General features: G+C 41.4%; 1 protein-coding gene across 4 annotated transcripts in view; it reads right to left on the bottom strand.

Annotated features, from left to right (window-relative positions):
• cdk6 (cyclin dependent kinase 6) overlaps positions 1-19,012 on the bottom strand; it is a 261,381-nt gene that overhangs the window by 16,587 nt on the left and 225,782 nt on the right. For all 4 annotated transcript variants that reach the window (XM_080206667.1, XM_080206660.1, XM_080206676.1 and 1 more), the window contains exon 6: positions 4,618-4,668. In XM_080206667.1, coding sequence (XP_080062793.1) covers positions 4,618-4,668 — 51 coding nt within the window. The remainder of the gene's footprint in view (positions 1-4,617; positions 4,669-19,012) is intronic.

Genomic DNA, 19,012 nt, shown 5'->3' with positions numbered 1-19,012 from the left:
GTTTCATTTCTTAAATGTCATCAAGCTAAATGACTGCTTTGCTTAAAGCCCAGGGTGTCCCATGTATTCAATGGGCTTTTGCCTCATTAATGCAGCTGGTACAACAGAGGCAGGAATGCAACATTGGGGTCATAGAATCCCTACAATGCAGAAGGATGCCCATTCAGCCCACTGAGTCAGCACTAACAATGATCCCAACCCAGGCCCTCTCCCCATAATCCCACACATTTACTCCACTAATCCCTCTAACCTACACATCCTGGGACACTAAGGGGCAATTTAGCATGGCCAATCCACCTAACCCGCAAATCTTTGGGGTGTGGAAGGAAACCAGAGCACCTGGAGGAAACCCATGTAGACACGGAGAGAATGTGCTAACTCCACACAGACAGTGACCCAAACCAGGAATCGAACTCTGGTCCCTGGTGTCGTGAGACAGCAGCGCTAACCACTGCACCACCGTGCCACCTTAACTGCACCACTGTGCTGCCCCATGGCTCTTGGCAAGGTTTTGTGTGGGATGTTTGGGAAGGACGCAGTGCCCTTGGCTCAGATGGAAGGCAAGCCTTGGCAGTCTAGCTGAATGAAGGCTTCCCTAAGTTTCCTCATGTCTGGCTCCTCATCTTTACATGTGCTTGGGCTCCACATCACAGTATTGTGCCATGGTGGTGATCTAGAGTTCTGTGAAACAGGGGAGATGCAATTTTGCTTGTTAACTACTTTCTAAACATGATTATTCTTTTCAATTTAACTCATACAAATTATTCTTAGCCCTTAAAATTCACCAAAAGTTGAAAGTCTGTGTGTGTGTGTATGTGTGTGTATATGTAAGTGTGAATGTGTATCTTTGATGCAAGCACTTTAGTTCCCCACTGCTCGTTGATTTCTTGCCCTTTATTTAAATCCATTGTTTGAATTTATGTGACGCTACTATATTAAAATACTACCAAAATTCAGTGTTTCTAAATAATCTGCTTTGCTGAAAGATGTTCCTCAAAATCTGAAAAACTAATGGAATGTGTTTTTCAGCCACTTTGTTTTGAATATAATTACATTTTGCTGAAACATACGGCTCAAGCATATGGAAACATAGAAAATAGAAGCAGGAGCAAGGCCCTTCGAACTTCCTCCGCCATTCATTTTGATGATGGCTGATCATCAAATTCAATAGCCTGATTCGCGTGCCTCCCCCCAATATCCTTTGATACCTTTAGCCCCAAGAGTTATATCAAATTTCTTCTTGGAATCACACAACATTTTGGCCTCAACTACTTATAAATTGTGCTCCAAGGGCACTGCTGGTGAAATAGACTGGATGTGTATGTATCTGCATATATATAAGAAAGAGGTAGATAAAGATGGATTTTTGTTTAGATTTTAATGGCATTAAGGAGTATGAGAAAAAAAGGAATATGGCATTGAGATCAGGGATCAGTCATGATCATACTGAATAGCGGAGGAGACTCGAAGGGCCTACTCCCACTCCAATTTCTATGAGTCATCATTGGATTCCTCCTCTGAGGTGAATGTATCTATCTCAGTGTCTTCCTGGTGCAGTGATTCCCCCTTGCAAGAACAAGATTCCATGAAGCATGGCACAATAAGTGAAAATCACTGTGGATATTGCAGGATGCTCTGGAATAGTCCAGGCATTACAACCTAATTTTAAGCAGACCCATTCTTCTCTCCATCACCATCCTTGTGGAGTTGATAGTATCTTTCTCCTAACTCTGTCCTTGCGTGACCTCATGAACCACCTTTTCAAAGAATAGCCCTCGTCTCCCAGCAACCATCCCTCAAGGCAAGCTGGAGCTGCAAACAGTCTTGGTTTTTGCGAATGGTACATTAGGTATCGCGGGATACTCCAGGGTACATTGCACAAATCTGCAGAAGCTGGGTCTTGTGACCACGCATGATTTGAGCATTCATAGTAAGAAGTGTCATAACACGAGGTTAAAGTCCAACAGGTTTATTTGGTATCATGAGCTTTTGGAGTGCTGCTCCTTTACCAGGTGAAGGAGGAGCGCTCCAAAAGTTTGTAATATCAAATGGACTTTAACCTAGCATTGTGAGACTTCCTATTGTGCCCATCTCAGTCCAACGCTGGCATATCCACATCTTGAACATTCATGGAATGATACCCCCTCCTACTGGCAAATGTACCCAGCAGGCACCTACATGGGTGCAATCGATGGCACTCTGGATGCGTTATACCCTTTGCAGTTGTTGTAGAATACCCTACAACAACAGCAAAGCCTCTGGACCACTCAACGTGGCTAATTTGGTATGTCCTGAAATGAACGAATGTGCTTACCCACCTGGACAAAGCTTAAGCAAAAAAAAACTGAGAGTCTATTTATTTTGGAATGACCACACTGATTCAGGATTTATTTCCGTCTTAATAGGAAGCTGATCTTTGATAAAGCTCACAACAGTCCTTCCTTTTTAAAATTCACCTACACTGAACCTTGTGAACATTCTTTTAATTTTAACATAAAATCGGATTTATAGCTTAAATACCTTTCAAAGTTCTGTACAAGCAAATCACAGATGTTAAAAAGTTTTTGCACTTCGTAGGACTTGAGTGAGTTGTGATCACTCATAACAAAGATTTAACAAAAGAAAATCAGTGGGAGAGAAAACCAGGGATCTGGATTCATGATGCTCAAAGACCATTCTTTTGAAATTGAGCTCCCAGCTGAGAGCACAATTTGGAAATTCAGATTCATGTTCTCAATTACTTTTCTTCCTTTACAGAAAATCATGAGAAGTGCATATGCACACATTTCCAGTATGTGTCACCAGCAGTGCCCTTGGACCACAATTTTATAAGATTCATCTTTTAATCCTAGTGGCCTTAATTGATAGTCTTGGTTCTTATGAATAAACATCAATGAGAAATTAGACATTTTACCAGAAAGAAGGACATAGCAAATAAAGCTTATAACAAAAATGCTTGTGACCAGTTTCTGCTCCATCATTTGATCTGTTGGCATAAGGAGTTTAAGAAAGTGTACAACATGGATTTTCACAACAGAAATCCTCTCCATCATAGGGAAAACAGCACAAGTGGCCAAAAATCAGAGGTCCCACCCGTTAGCATGGCTCCTGCCATTTTCATGGGGGTGGAAGTGGGTCCAGGTCAAGATATGTGCATCCATATTTTGCAAAGGCAGCTGAGCAGATATATCAGTAGTTGCCTTCACTCATTTGATTTTGCTTTCAGAGGTACCTGAAATCCAATGAGTACAGATTGGAGCAGGTCTGAACATAGTACATCCTTGGATAGCGAGGGGACCCTTTTGGAGAGGTAAGATATCCATATGGATATGCCCTCAGGTCACCTTTGGGGGAAGCCAGATGGCAGTTGGGATTGCTCCAGGTAGGTAAGAATGTGCACTGAAAGTACATAAATTTAGTGGAACTTTGAAGCTCATTGAAACTGTCAAAAACAATTGTCAAATGTGTCAAGACAGTCAAACTGTTGAGAAATTTAAAACTCCTGCTCTTTAGGTCTTTGAAAAAATTGTGTTGAGTGTTTAAAAATGATTGCTTGGTACTTTACTCTGTCAATTGACATAATCCTTAGGATTACCATTACTACATTAATGCTAACTGACTGATTTCACAACGGTCCATAATCTCATTAGGGTGCTTGCACTTCACAGTTTGATTGACAGCTGCAACTGGTTATACAGTCTTTGAAGTGGGACAATGAATACTAATGCTTATTTTTATAAAGGATTATGCAACTGACTGAAATGTTTGTTGTTAGAAGGGATAATATTGTTGATGAGAAGGTGTCAGAAAAATAAATGGGTTTTATGCAAGTATTTTTACATTAAAAAAGTGAGTCTGCAATAGACACTTGGAACTTATTTAATTTCAGCATGGGTTCTGAGGTCTGTGCCTGCTGGCTCAATAGGTGTAAGGGCAAAGGGTAATAAATGCGGAGCATGGAATGATACCAAATTGAGATAAAGGCTATGAAGTGGGTGGGCAAGGGGTCATAGGTTTGCATGGTGAGGAGCGGGGGGCGGGGGGGGCGCCTGATGGACCATGGAGATGGGAGGTGGCCTGACTTGACATAGACAGGGCATGAGAGTGTGTGTGTTGGGGGGGGGAGGGGGGCGGAGGCATTCAGGGATGAGGGCTGTTTTACATTTTTGAATAACTTTGATGCAGTGCTGGTGCACCAAAGACCCCTTCCACCCAATTGCCTCCGCAACCATTCCAGGGTCGCCTGCCACCCCAGAACAAATAATCCAACCCTCCTGGCTACTTTCTCTGGTTTGCTGAGCCAGGAAATATCTCAACTCTGCATTCCCAACCCAGCCTAGAGAAAGAATAATACCGTAAGAAAGAAAAAGGCACTTTGTAGCTTGGCTGTAGCTGTGAAACTTGCAAATCTCTAAGGAAGCTGATGGTCACAATGTTAATCCTAGAGACACCTTCACGTATGATTTTGTTTACATGAGTACATATTAAAGAAATGCATTCAAGTCAGTCTAATGCATTTTGACGAGAAGGGTTTGCAGTCCAGAACTTTTTCTCAGAATTGCATTATTTTAATCCTCAACCTCCACATAAATTTGAAGTAAAAATCTGATAACTTACTCAAAAATCTTTCCTAATTGATCGATATCCGAATTGCCACGGAAAAGGGCACTGAAATAAAGAGAAACAATTATTAGTTAAAATGACATTTACTATTAAATCACAATTTTGTTTTAAGTTAGAGAATTTGGCACAAATGTGCATACAAATAGATGATTTAAATCAATAATTCAGTGACTGAGTGACAAAATATATTACAAACTGCAGTTAGCCAGATTAATTTTATTTGATAGTTGTGTATTGCCATTTACACAAATTAGAGATACATTTCTCACTTAGCATCCAAAAGTACATGTCTCTGATTCCATTACAAACAGAAGATTTGCAGCTTGATGTCTCTAAATTTGTTAATAATGTGAAGGAAAAATTCAGGGAGATTTCTCTTTATGATAGACAAATTATTTTATATCACAGGCTTCATCAACAGACCAATAGATCCCCCCCACCCTGCCAAAATTTGTTTTGATTTCAGTACTAGGTTTTTGCACTGTGCCAATTCTGTGGTAAATGGAATCAATCACATCAAACTACAGAAGGACATAAAAGGTTTGTCATAATTGTAACTGACCCTTCAGTTGAAGAGTTAAATAAATGGGATATTTAACTGTGACTGCCAGGTATAAATGGACCATTTACCACTCTGTTTATGCTACTATTCTGATGATCACCATCAAGGTAGATGAACAGCCAAACATTTGCCTGGTCGAGGCACTTGGGCACTTTTAATAAACAATCTTTGTTCTATCATTTGAGCTGTATCCTGCGTGTGTGGTGTGATGCTACAAAACTTTTTAGTTCTAACTAGTTTTCAAAGAAATGGCCGAAGGCTGCTCAAAAACAGTTCATAACCATTTCATCTCCAGACTAAGAGGATGAGGAAGACTCTGACTCAAACTTCGATTCCCCCTCCCAAAGTTGTCCTGTGATTGCCAATTGCTGGTCCTGAATGAAGCATCCCCTGCACCAAACAGATCTACACCTATATGTGGATCCAAAATGATGAATTCTTCCATTATACCAAGGTGCAACATTTGTAAAAAAGTTTTATTTTTCTGAGACAGTGAGTCTCAGAATTTCAATTTTGATATAGTAAAGGTTTAGGGCTACAATAACTGGCTGTCATGTTGAAGAGTTTTACTCTAGAACTAGCTGCCCTCCTAGTCAAACTGTTCCATGTTGGACCCATATGGCATGAAAAGAAATCCAGAACTTTTTTTTTGTTACTTAAAAAATGGAGTTGCTGGTGAACCATGAAAGATGGCTACTACAGATCACATGATCATAGGACAGGCTCTTTGTTCTGAAAGCTACCACCAGGAGTTACAAAAACAAAATAAATCCCCTCCCAGCCTGTGGAATCTCACACCCAATGTACAGATCATTTGTAATCAACAAAAGCAGAGGATGTGCAGACAAACTGGCTCCCTATCACAAAAGGTAAAACTTGATATGCCTGCAAAGCCATTAACTCTCACACCTGGAACTATCCAGGTTCGTTTCAAAAGGAAATCATTGGAGGAAACATGGAATTCTGGCCAGAAGAACAGAACTGATTGTTAAGTTGCAATTAACCATTCCTTTCGGACAGTTTTAGCATTACATCTTTAGATTCCCAGGCAGACTGTTGTTTTAACATCAACTGCAAAGGTCCAGCATCTTGATTGAGCAAGGTTACCAACTCCCAACTCCACAAATCTGCCTGATTTTAAAAGTCTCACCTCAATGCCTGCCAAGTAATCTAATCACAGAAAGCCTATTGTGTCGCATCACCATTCATTTCAAGGATTTTCATGTTGTTGTCTCCAACCAGAAACTCATTGGGACTGAACTCAGCCAAGGCGGCAATACCCCTAGACTTTGACATCTCAGACTCTGGAAATCAGGTGAACTGACATTCATTTATGTGGTTCTTATACTATTACTATCCATAGTTGTAAAACTATAGTGAGTGGAGTGGAGTGGGAATTTGCAAACACTCTTCCATCTATCTTTGAATCTGAAACAAACTGACCTGAGTTAATCATAATTCACATTTGCTGCATTTGGAAATTGGATCGCACAACTGAGGGTTTGAGAAAACACATCACAGTCTACATTAAAAATAATTCAAAATGCTTTCTGCTTGTGGACAGCTGGTGAGAGGAAAACAGTACAGTTAGTCTCTCTCTCCTGCCTGTAATATGCATAACAGCTACAATACAGGGTCTACTCAACAAGCTACCTCATTAATGATCTTCCACCATAAAGGTCCAAAGAGGGAATTGTTCTCTGATGATTCAGTATTCAGATTTCATTCACAACTCATTAGATTAGGCATCAGTCTATACCCATGTGCAGCAGGCCTGGACAACATTTGACATAGACTATTACATGGCTAGTAATGTTCGCACCACACAAGTGCGAGTCAATGACCATCTCCAACAAGCGAGAATGTCATCTCCCCTTGACACGAAATAGCATTACCATCACTGAATCCCCCATCACCAATATTCTGGGGCCCACCAGTAACTATAAACTTAACTGGACCAACCATAAAAATAGAGTGACCACAAGAGCAGATCAGAAGTTGCAAAATCTGTGGTGTTCATCTCAATTTCTGTCATCACCATCTACAAGGCGCAAGTCAGGAGTGTGATGGAATTTTCTCCACTTGCCTGGGTGCATGTGGTTCTAACAACACTCAACGCTTCTGGAAAAAGCAACGCATCTGACTTACATCCACCATCTTAAATAATTACTCTCTCCACCTACAGCACATCAAGACTGCAGAGTGCACCATCTACAAAATGTATAATAGCAACTCTCAGGCTTTTTTGATAGCGAACTCTAAGTTCTAGAGGAACAAGGACAGCAGGCACAGAGGAATTCCACAATTAAGTTCTTCTCCAAACCACACAGCATCTGGATTTACTGCTATATTATTGTTCTTGTCACTTGACCAAAATCCTGGAACTCCCTCCCTAATACCACTGTTGTTCCTACGTCACAAAGTCTGTAGTAGTCCAAGAAGGTGGCTCTCACCATGGGCAATTAGGAAACAGGCAAAAAAAAACTGGTCTTGTTGGCAACACCTACATTCCATGAATGAATAAAAAGAGTAACTTGTTCTTGTTACATCACAGCATGAGAGATGGTACTGGGAAGGCAAGCAGAAGGTAACTACTCTGTTTGAAAGACAAACTCCAGTTGAAGGCAAATTTTATTCAAAGAATTTATTTCAGTTCTGAAAGAAAGATTTGTAAAATGTACTTAAAAATTATTAGAAGAATACAGGTAGAAGAATGTGGAGGTCAGAATGCAGGTCAGGATGAGACTGAATAATGGTGCTGACCATGAATCTGGATATTTGTATATTTACGCCCAGATTCCCAACTGCTGTTTTTATTGTGTCTGTGTTAACTTGTATAACTTGTCTGCATTTCCTCCCACGGGCTCAACTGAATGCACCCCATTGTTTGAAGGTGGTTGGGGGTCAGGGGGGCACGTATTCATCCACAGGCACTCTGCCCACCACTTACCCACCAACCCTGGCAGTCAATGGGCCAGTTGAGATCCTTAAGTCAGAAATTAATGTCACCCAAGGGCCTCTCCTATCTCTGGCAGGAGAGTGGCAGGTGAGGCCCATGCCAAGTGGGCAGCCCAGCAAGTTTTGCTGTACAAGCTGGTGTTAGATAGGAATGATGTGGATATGCCGGCGTTGGACTGGGGTAAACACAGTAAAAAGTCTGACAACATCAGGTTTTAGTCCAACCGATTTATTTGATAGTAAATGCACAAGCTTTCGAGGTTTCCCTCTTCGTCAGGTGAATGGAGAGTTCTGGCCTCGGACAGAGCATATAAAGCACAGACAGTTTAGAGATTACTGATTAGAATGCGAATCTTTACACCTAACCTGCTGTTCAAGTCCTAAAGTGGCCGACAATGTGTGTGGAAGGAGCACTGATCACAGGTTAAAGAGATGTGTATTGTCTCCAGACAGCACAGTGAGTGAGGTTTTGCAAACCCAGGCAAGTCACGGGGGTTACAGATAGTGTGACATGAACCCAAGATCCCTGTTGAGACCGTCCTCATGTGTGCTAGATACATTGATGACATTTTCTTCCTTTGGCCTCATGGTGAACAATCACTGAAACAACTATATGATGATATCAACAAATTCCACCCCACCATCAGACTCACCATGGACTATTCCCCAGAATCAGTTGCATTCTTGGACACATGCATCTCCATTAAGGACGGTCACCTCAGCACCTCACTGTACCGCAAGCCCACAGACAATCTCACAATGCTCCACTTCTCCAGCTTCCACCCTAAACATGTTAAAGAAGCCATCCCCTATGGACAAGCCCTCCGTATACACAGGATTTGCTCAGATGAGGAGGATCGTGACAGACACCTCCAGATGCTGAAAGATGCCCTCTTAAGAACAGGATATGGCGCTCGACTCATAGATCGACAGTTCCAATGCACCACAGCGAAAAACCGCACCGATCTCCTCAGAAGACAAACACGGGACACAGTGGACGGAGTACCCTTCGTCGTCCAGTACTTCCCTGGAGCGGAGAAGCTACGACATCTTCTCCGGAGTCTTCAACATATCATTGATGAAGACGAACATCTCGCCAGGGCCATCCCCACACCCCCACTTCTTGCCTTCAGACAACCACACAACCTCAAACAGACCATTGTTCGCAGCAAACTACCCAGTCTTCAGGAGAACAGTGACCACAACACCACACACCCTTGCCACAGCAACATCTGCAAGACATGCCAGATCATCGACATGGATACCATCATCACACGTGAGAATACCATCCACCAGGTACACGGTAAATACTCTTGCAACTCGGCCAACATTGTCTACCTGATACGTTGCAAGAAAGGATGTCCCGAAGCATGGCACATTGGGGAGACCATGCAGATGCTACGACAACGGATGAATGAACATCGCTCGACAATCACCAGGCAAGACTGTTCCCTTCCTGTTGGCAAACACTTCAGTGGTCACGGGCATTCAGCCTCTGACCTTTGGGTAAGCGTTCTCCAAGGCGGCCTTCACGACACACGACAGCGCAGAGTCACTGAGCAGAGACTGATAGCCAAGTTCCGCACACATGAGGATGGTCTCAACAGGGATCTTGGGTTCATGTCGCACTATCTGTAACCCCCGTGACTTGCCTGGGTTTGCAAAACCTCACTCACTGTGCTGTCTGGAGACAATACACATCTCTTTAACCTGCGATCAGTGCTCCTTCCACTCACATTGTCGGCCATTTTAGAACTTGAACAGCAGGTTAGGTGTAAAGATTCGCATTCTAATCAGTAATCTCTAAACTGTCTGTGCTTTATATGCTCTGTCCGAGGCCAGAACTCTCCATTCACCTGACGAAGAGGGAAACCTTGAAAGCTTGTGCGTTTACTATCAAATAAATCGGTTGGACTAAAACCTGTTGTTGTCAGACTTTTTACTGTGTTAGATAGGAACCCAATGTGTAACCACCCCTCTAGATTGCCCTCCCCCTTGCCTCTCAAACACTTCCCCACCACATCTTGCTGATCTGCAAATACTTTTATTCTTCCTACTGATTGCAGTTTGCCTTGTCAGTGTCTGAATGCAGCATTGGCACTGGCTACCACTCCTGCTGGTACTACCAGTACATCAAAGGTTGCTGGGCCCCTGCAGCTCGCAGGGGATGGGATTTCTTGTTTCTGAGGGGCAGAAACTCCACCTCCAGCCTACTAGTGGGCTATTATGCAACTGCGAGGCAGCTATTCTTCCTCTGCACGGGTTTTCTCCAACGTTTTAGCTGGGGTGGTGGGGATCATGATGCCCTGCATAATTCAGCTCCCTGAAATCAGAGGCTTCAGGAAAAGAAAGGAAATCATTTCTAACATGTGCAATGCGTCTCAACAAATAAACAGGATGCAGAAAACTGGGTAAGTAGGATTAATAACATTTGGAAATCAGTGATATGAGGAAAAGCTAGTTGTTTGAATGACCAGTTGTAAATTGTTTAACTGCAGTGTAAACTTTATATCGGCTGTTATTCCCAACTACTGTTATTACTGTTTTGAACAACTACACTCAAATGAATGAAAATTGATTCTTTTTGTGTTAAGATATTTATGCTTAAGAAACAGGGTGTTTGAATATACATTAGACGTTTCTTTTCAGAGTACTCTTTTAAAAAATAAATCAAAGATTTCTAAAAGGTAGTGGTGCTCAATGAACTTTGGAAACAAAGTATAAATCCTTGGCAGGTCATAAATGTACCAACTTCCAACATACCCTGTTCTGATCATAATTTAGTTTGCCATATACTTTTTCAGCCACTCACATCAGAAAATCGGCCATGAGTATGTGGAATGATTGTTAGTTAGAAACTGCACCGTGGAGTTTAAATATATTAGGCTAAAGACCAGTATGACCAACAGGGTGCAAAATGACCTACATTGTTTCTTCACTGTTTCTCTATGTTTTAAGTTTAACATCCCATATAAGTTGGTATGAAAATTCAGCATATTTGAATCTAATTCTTTGAAGCTTTTTCTGCCGACCTTGACTTTTTTCCCTGTACTCCCTGAGATTTATCCCTTATTACTCACCATTTTCACCACTTGCCATTTCTTGGCTTAAATGATAGGCACCTGGCCAACTTCCAGACTCCTTGATAGGGAATTCTGCTGATGTTAACTTTGCCTCTAGTCTTCCCCTATAGGCCCTAAATAGGATCAGGAATTTAGAATGAGGTGAAGTCTGGATGCTGCACACTTGCATACCAGGATGCATAAATACGTAAAAGGTATTTTGGCACCACTTTTATTACTTTCTTTTAAAGAAGTTTACAGGACAAACCCTTGCACTGCTCACAAGGCTTGCAAAATTGATCCCTCCGTGCTTTCTTTTTTTTTGAAGCTCTTTGTTCTCACCAAGCTGAGGAGCTGATCTTTTTTCCCTATTTTAGGCAACCCGTCAGCAATGAGCTAACTTACATTAATTAAAGATGCAGAGTAAAGCTCTCTTCACATTGCTCCAACATTATGCTTCAGTTCAAGTTTATATGAGCATCTGTTACTGTATCACTTTTCCTGTTTTATGTACGAGCCATCTTTCTGATATGCCTTTGAGTAATAAACTGTAATGCTAGTCAGCAGCAACATAAGGACAATATAAATCAATGGATTATGCCTCTAGCACTTTTGTTAGGTTGGCCTAAAGGATCAATTTTACAAAATAATTCTACTGGTGGGGTATCTCTCCTGCTGGCAAATTAAAATCACTAAACTGACAGCAAATTGTGAACTAATGGAGGAGACTTTTAACTCACTTTCTACGCTGGATTAGAATAGTGGTTGTTACTGCAATTTAGTGGAGATGTTTTTGTGAAATCTTAGAATCATATAGTACTGAGAAAGGTCATTTAGATCGTCAACCTTGGGCAGGCTCCCTGAAAGATCGATCCAATTCATTCCCCTTCCCTTTTCCCATAGCTCTGCAAGTGTTTCATTTCTAAGTATATAGCCAATTCCTTGTTGAAAGTTACTACTGAATCTGCCTTCACTACTTATTCAGGCAGTGCATTCCAGGTCCTAATAGTTCGCTGCATACAAATATTGCTCTTCATCTCCACCCTTATTCTTTTGCCAACCGTTTAAAATCTGTGTCCTCAGGCTATCAACCTTCAGCAGAAAACATGTTTCCCTTTCTACTTTATCAAAACCTTTCATCAATAAATTTATCAATTTACCCTGGTAACACAAATTATCGAGTGGGGCGTAAGATCGGAAATTGCAGAAAGCTACGTGATTTTCCTTTGGTCGCTCAGCAAATTTGTATTAGCATTCAGTTGGGATTTCTGGTCAATTTATTCAAGAATCATGGTGATTTCCTATCTGCTCTGTGATAAGTGTAAACACTTTTAGGGGCGATCAGCAAAATCCTTCCATTTTTTCAAAACTTTATTCTAAAATAGACTGGAGATCATAAATGTTTTTTCTGCATATTAAAAATAAGGCACCAGGACACATGCTGATTAACCCCAGGCCCCATTATAGATTACCATCAATGTTCTTTGGTAAGGAGGGACGTAATCACATTTGAGAGGCAAGGTGTCTTCACAGAGGAAATTATAGCATATTTGGTGGAAACATAACTCTAATAGTATCATGGGGGCTAAAATTCCACAATTGGAGGACTTTAGAAGGACAAAACTGTAAATCGAGACCCAGACCCACCTAGTCTGATCGGGGTTCAGGCAGATTCTCTGCCTGTACATCAAAGGTATGCATGTAACTGCCATTCAGCAGCTGGTACACCCTTTATCAATTGGGAATACATCCTTCTGATCGCGCCTCCAATCTTCCAGTAGGCTTGGTAAATAGGAATTCCTAACATAGGGAAATCCTGCCTAGGGTCTTATACAGTTTGTGTGAATGGTCTTGTCTGGGATGGGTGGAGACTCCATTGCAAAGGCTGTAGGGAATGGAGAGGAGGCAAATACAGAAACTAGTACATCCAGGTACTCGCCTAGTTTGCAATTCACATATGAATGGAACAAGGTGAACAGTCCACACACTAGGCAGATATATATGAATATTGTGTAAATGGATTGCTGCAGTTTTTCATTGAAAGTGACATTTGCTCACAAGATGTGCTGATTTCAGAAGCTAAATAAAAATGTAATAGGTACCGAATAATCACAAACAATATTTTGAAAAAGATATTCCCATTCATGTCACTCAATGGTTAGCTGACATGAAGTAATAAGAAAGTAATAATATGGCATTGAGTACAATGTTTAAAACAATGATAGGGGACAGAAATGAACAAGATAACATTTAAACAACTGACCTTATCAGATAAAAACGACCAAGTATGAAAAGAACAAAACAGTGACCTGAGATAGATAACTGGCAAAAGAGGAAAGGTATGTAAATTCCAGGATTCTATAAAATGCTAATCTCAAAAGGGATAACCAGTTCTATTCTTAAATCACCTTAAACAATGTCAGGCCAAACAAGATGTGGAGATGCTGGCGCTGGTCTGGGGTAAACACAGTAAGAAGTCTGATAACACTAGGTTTAAGTCCGATAACACTAGGTTTAAGTCCAACCGATTTATTTGACAGTAAATTCACAAGCTTTCAAGGTTAACCTCTTCGTCAGATGAATGGAGGGTTCTGGCCTCAGACATATAAAGCACAGACTGTGATTCAGTGCTCCTTCCACTCACGTTGTCGGCTACTTTAAGACTTGAATAGCAGGTTAGGTGTAAAGATTTGCATTCTAATCAGTAATCTGTAAACTGTCTGTGCTTTATAGGCCAGAACTCTCCATTCACCTGACGGAGAGGTTAACCTCGAAAGCTTGTCAGGCCAAACAAGTACAATGCTAGAGATGCTTGAGGCTTGCAGTTCTTAATTAGTAACTTGCTGGGAATTATATTATTTCAATCCAGAACCAAACTATAATTATCCACTGTACTCAATATTTGACAAAACAGAATAAAGATTACTGCATAATTTTAACGCCTACAAGATCTGTTCCCAGTATGTGCTGGTTATGAAGTGTAGTTTGATACATGCATGACCTACAATTTTAGTTTGAATGCCTGATGAAGGTGGGGCATAGTAATCCAAAGTATTTTGGCATTACAAATGTGGAAGGATATATTGTTCATCATCTCTCACTACGACAATACAAACTGTGATGCCCTTTGCCTTTAGGTAAGGTTGACGTTTTTAATTAATTTGCTGCTGTTTAATGGAAAGAACCAGTAATTTTACGACATGCCACAAGAAAGGTAAAATATTACCATTGACAAAGACCTGGCACTGGTAACAAGTATGCTCACATTTCCTCAAGCATATTATTCTGGCTTCACATGCACAATGGAGGAAGCTTACAGCCAAATCTTTTCAAAAGGTTGCATTTAGTTTCATTCATTTGGCATAAAATATTGTATTCAATCTCTTTATACACATTCTAGAACTCAAAATATTAATACCTTCTCTTTTGAATGCACTAAGTTGCTCATGGACTATTAGACTTGTTTTCATTTGCCTGCCTTCAATGTACTGAAGCTGAAAAACTCATATGTGCCAGAGAATTGAATGTGAAAAAGAAATCCACCAATGGATTGGAAGTATCCATGACTAGAGTTGGTTTTTAATCCAAACTCCCCAAATTTTCTGTATGATATAAAACCATTCACTGCAGAAGGATACCTGACTGATAGTTCTGATTTAAAAGAGATAGTGTTGAAATAAAAACATCTGTTGAATCCATAGGCTGCTTGTAGATTAACTTTTTCCTCTAATAATGAAAATATCATTGACAATATATGAAACTAATGAAGCAGATCCTAAATTTCTGTGCACCATTTTGGCATAGTCAGAGCAGTGGAAAATCAATTGGGTCCTGGATGTGTTGCACTGGGAAATTCCTTGACCTTAATCTTTGTTCAGTTTGATACTGGGATTAACCTGGTCCAAAGATCAATTAAGAAGCAGTTGTGGAGCCCATTGGAATCCAAGAAGATAATAACACCTGCAAATGTACAATGGAGTTTTTCTTACCAGTTCTCTTACTTAAAAAAATGATTCTAATTCTAGCTGCCATACTTTCTGGCAGTGGCATGCCAGTTATGCCCCATCTGTCGTTAACATGTATCTGATAACACTTTCCTTTGGCAGATGCACAGATGCACCCATAATAGTGGAGGTGTCCATCCACCTTATATAAATGAGGCTATCTTCACCAGATTCTGAATGCTGTGGTGGGGTCCGGAATGTGGTATTGCTTGCTCCATTGTGCTTCTGACAATGGAAAAGGCTTGCATTGTTTTTTACAATGATTAGTGAAGCAACACCACTAAGCATTCCCTGGCATATTGACATAGATAACACACTTCTTCATGGCTCTATAATGACATGGTAGTTGCATGGGCCACATTCTCTCAGCTTTATTCAGTGGCTAGTGCAAAGGTTCCAATAAGGTTTAAGTTGGCAACTTTGGTGAGTGAAGAACACATCCTTCCAAGTTGTTTTGGCATTCAACAGACGAGCACAGACAACTGCCTTCAAATAAAAGCATCGTGACCCCTGTATGGGAAGTAGTCTATGCTCTGCATGAAGGAATGTTTCTGATCGTTGCCCAAATGATGAAATCTGCAGTGAGCAGTGCTTTGTGCGTAGGATATTGTGACAGCAAGGATTCTAGTTAAGCCACATTTCTCAGTGTCATCCTTGGGTCTGTAGCATGAGGCAGAGATGGAGCATAGGCAGCAAAACTGCTGGCAGAGTGGGGAGGGGGAAGGGCTCTCAATAGATGGCCTAATCCATTAAGGGTCTTCTGGGATTATTTCTCTCCCTGCCACCTTAGCCAGCAGTAGTGTGTGTATGTGTGTGTGTCATCGACACTTTATGGAGGAGTGTGCAGAACTTTGTTATCTCTTGCAGACCAACCTATAGCCACAGAGCAGGGCAAGTACAACGCTACCAGCAGCTGTGAAAATGATCCTTGCCTTGAATTTTTTTGCATCAGGAACTTTCCAGGCTGAGGCAGGCAAAACATCTCCCAGTTCACTGTGGTATCAGAGAGGTAATAGATGCTCCCTGAAAGGACAGGAGAGTTCATTCTGTTCTCTCTGAATGAACAGATTCTGGTGGAGCATGAATGTAGCTTTTCCAGAATAGCGACTGCCCCAAGCTGCAGGATATCAAATGCATGCACATTGCTTTAGAGGCACTGCATGTAAGGGAGGCAGTGGTGTAGTGGTATTGTCACTGGACTAGTAATCCAGAGACCCAGGGCAATGCTCTGATGAGCCAAGTTTGAATCTCATGATGGCAGATGGCGAAATTTGAATTCAATAAAAATCTGGAATTAAAAGTCTAATGATGACAATAAAACCATTGTCAAGTGTTGTAAAAATCATCTGTTCACTAACGTCCTTCAGGGAAGGAAATCTATTATCCTTACCTGGTCTGGCTTGCATGTGATTCCAGAGCCACAGCAATATGGTTGATTCTTAAATGCCCTCTGAGCAAGGGCAACTAGGGATGGGCAATAAATGCTGGCCAACTTGCAACGTCCACCTCCCTTGAATAAATTTTAAAAAAAATACTGAAATGTACCACAACTCTAAAAGGTAATAAGTGCAGAATGTACTCTTGGTGACAATCCATGCTCAGCATATCATGCTGGTCATTGCCCACTGTCCTGACAACTGTCATAATGATTTCATTCTGCAGGAGTTGCTGTCCTCTCCATCTTTCAGCCATCATGTCAAATCGATGATCTTTGATGGACCACAGGGGCTACCTGCTTTAAACTTGGTCATGACTCCACTTTGCAATCCAACCACACATAGCCAGCATGTGTGTAATGAGGGTAATCTACCATATAAAATACAATAGGATACACTGTTGGGGTGCTGAATCACTGGCTGGTCTTTTTTTATAAGATGCCTGGATTATTAACTGCAGTCAATGTCTCAATTATTGATAATTTCACGATCGTCCACAGTCTGGTTATATCACTAGCCACCTTGGATACCATGGACAGGTCAGGAGAGGAAGGAACAACGGAGGAGACAGCTAGAAATTCACCATTCCTACTGTGATTGCTTCATTTGACTATGGTCCCTGTGAAAGCAACACCAAATCCTCATCTAACAACACCTCACATGTTGCCATGCTTCTATTATGGACCTTCACTCCGTCCACTTAGCCACAACGATGAAACAAAAGATACCATAATACAACCATTCCAAACCAACTTTATCCACAAAAATATCTAATGAACTATTCACCTTTGTGCATTCTCTTGGTGTCCGTCTCACATGTGCCTTTCCTGGTGCTCCACTGCAGTGCTGACCCCAGTGGCTGCAGCATGGCTAGTGGAAGGCAGCTGTCCTTCAATGGGACAGACTATGGGCCAAGAAGGTCTAGCTTCAGACTGCAACACCTCAGTATGGATGGCAGCAGTCGCAGCTGGCTGGTTGATAGGCAATAGCATGCATACTAGCAGGAAGGGATTGTGAATGCAGTCCTCATGAGTAGATATCATCCTTGAATCTTGGCACAGCTGCCACTGCCACGTCTCTCTGGAGAGTTTGTTTGCCCCTAAGAGAGGAAGATCTCTCTCCTTTTGCATCAGTTTATATCTCAGAACCTTGGGGTATGTTCTTTGGCCTATCGCACTATTTACATTCCTTTCCCTACTCATAAAATTTTCCAAAACTTCCAGCAACTAGAATGAACCTGAAGCCCCCACACCCCCATCCCTCCCCCAGTTTAAAAGGTTGGCTTTAAAAAGTGAAGGCTAACATCATGGGCTGAACAACTTAATTGTTGTAAGTAGCTTGTCTGCTGCCTGCATTCCTTTGAATAGGTGGGGCTCATCACGAATCACAACTCCCTCCCTTGCTTTTGGGTGCACTTTAATTTTTAACCTACATAATTGAGGTCTCTGTGGAGGTCGTGGCTTTTTTTGGATGTAAGGATGAAGCTTGGTAAATTGCTGTAGTGCTCCCGTGAATAATACACATTAAATTCAGGTTTACACTCAGTGTGGGGGAATGGATTAAATGGTAAATGGGTTTCTTATGTAGCGGATTGATTGCATTGTCTTGAATGATGTTGAGTTTCTTGATTGCTGTTGCAGTTGTATCCACCCAAGCAAACGGAGAATATCCCATTACACTCCTGATTTGTGCCATATAGATGGTGGGAGTGGATTTGGACAAACAGTAGTAGCAACATCTGTCACAGAATATTTAGCCTCTGACCTATTCTAGTAGCTATGCACTTACGTGACAGTCCAGGAGAGTTTCAGGTCAAAGATTCTGGACAACATTTAAGAAAACCAAAACAAATAGAAAGACATGAATTTATACAGAGCTTCTCATGACAACCAGGTGTCTCAAAATGCTTTGCAGGTAACAAAGTACTTTTGAAATGTAGTCACTGCTGTAAGCAGGAAGCATCATTAAGTTGTGGTTAGACTTCCTGCTTTTGGAGATTTTCATCATCTTTCACTTGTGTGCCACACATATTGCTTTCAAATTAGCAATCCAAGGACAAAAGGACTTCTTCATCATGCAAGCAATTACAAATGGCATAGAGCACTACAATCATCAGGTAAGGGCTTCTGATCTTCAGATCAAGGAAAGGTCATTGAAGAAGATGGTTGGGGCGGGGTGGGAGAGGGGGGGGCGGGTGGCGGTGGTGGCAGGTGTGCTAGGACACCACACAGAGGAATCCCTGCAGCAAAGCCTTGGGGATGATGTGATTGTCCTTCAACAACCAGGATTATTTATGCAGGTATGAATCCAGATATTGGGAAACTTTCTCCCAATTCCCAATGAATTCGGTTTTACTGGAGCTCTTTG

The sequence above is a fragment of the Carcharhinus amblyrhynchos genome, chromosome 2 (assembly GCF_965287045.1).
Source record: "Carcharhinus amblyrhynchos chromosome 2, sCarAmb.v2.hapA, whole genome shotgun sequence".
Taxonomy (NCBI): Eukaryota; Metazoa; Chordata; class Chondrichthyes; order Carcharhiniformes; family Carcharhinidae; genus Carcharhinus; species Carcharhinus amblyrhynchos.
This window is presented reverse-complemented; position numbering and strand designations above follow the sequence as displayed.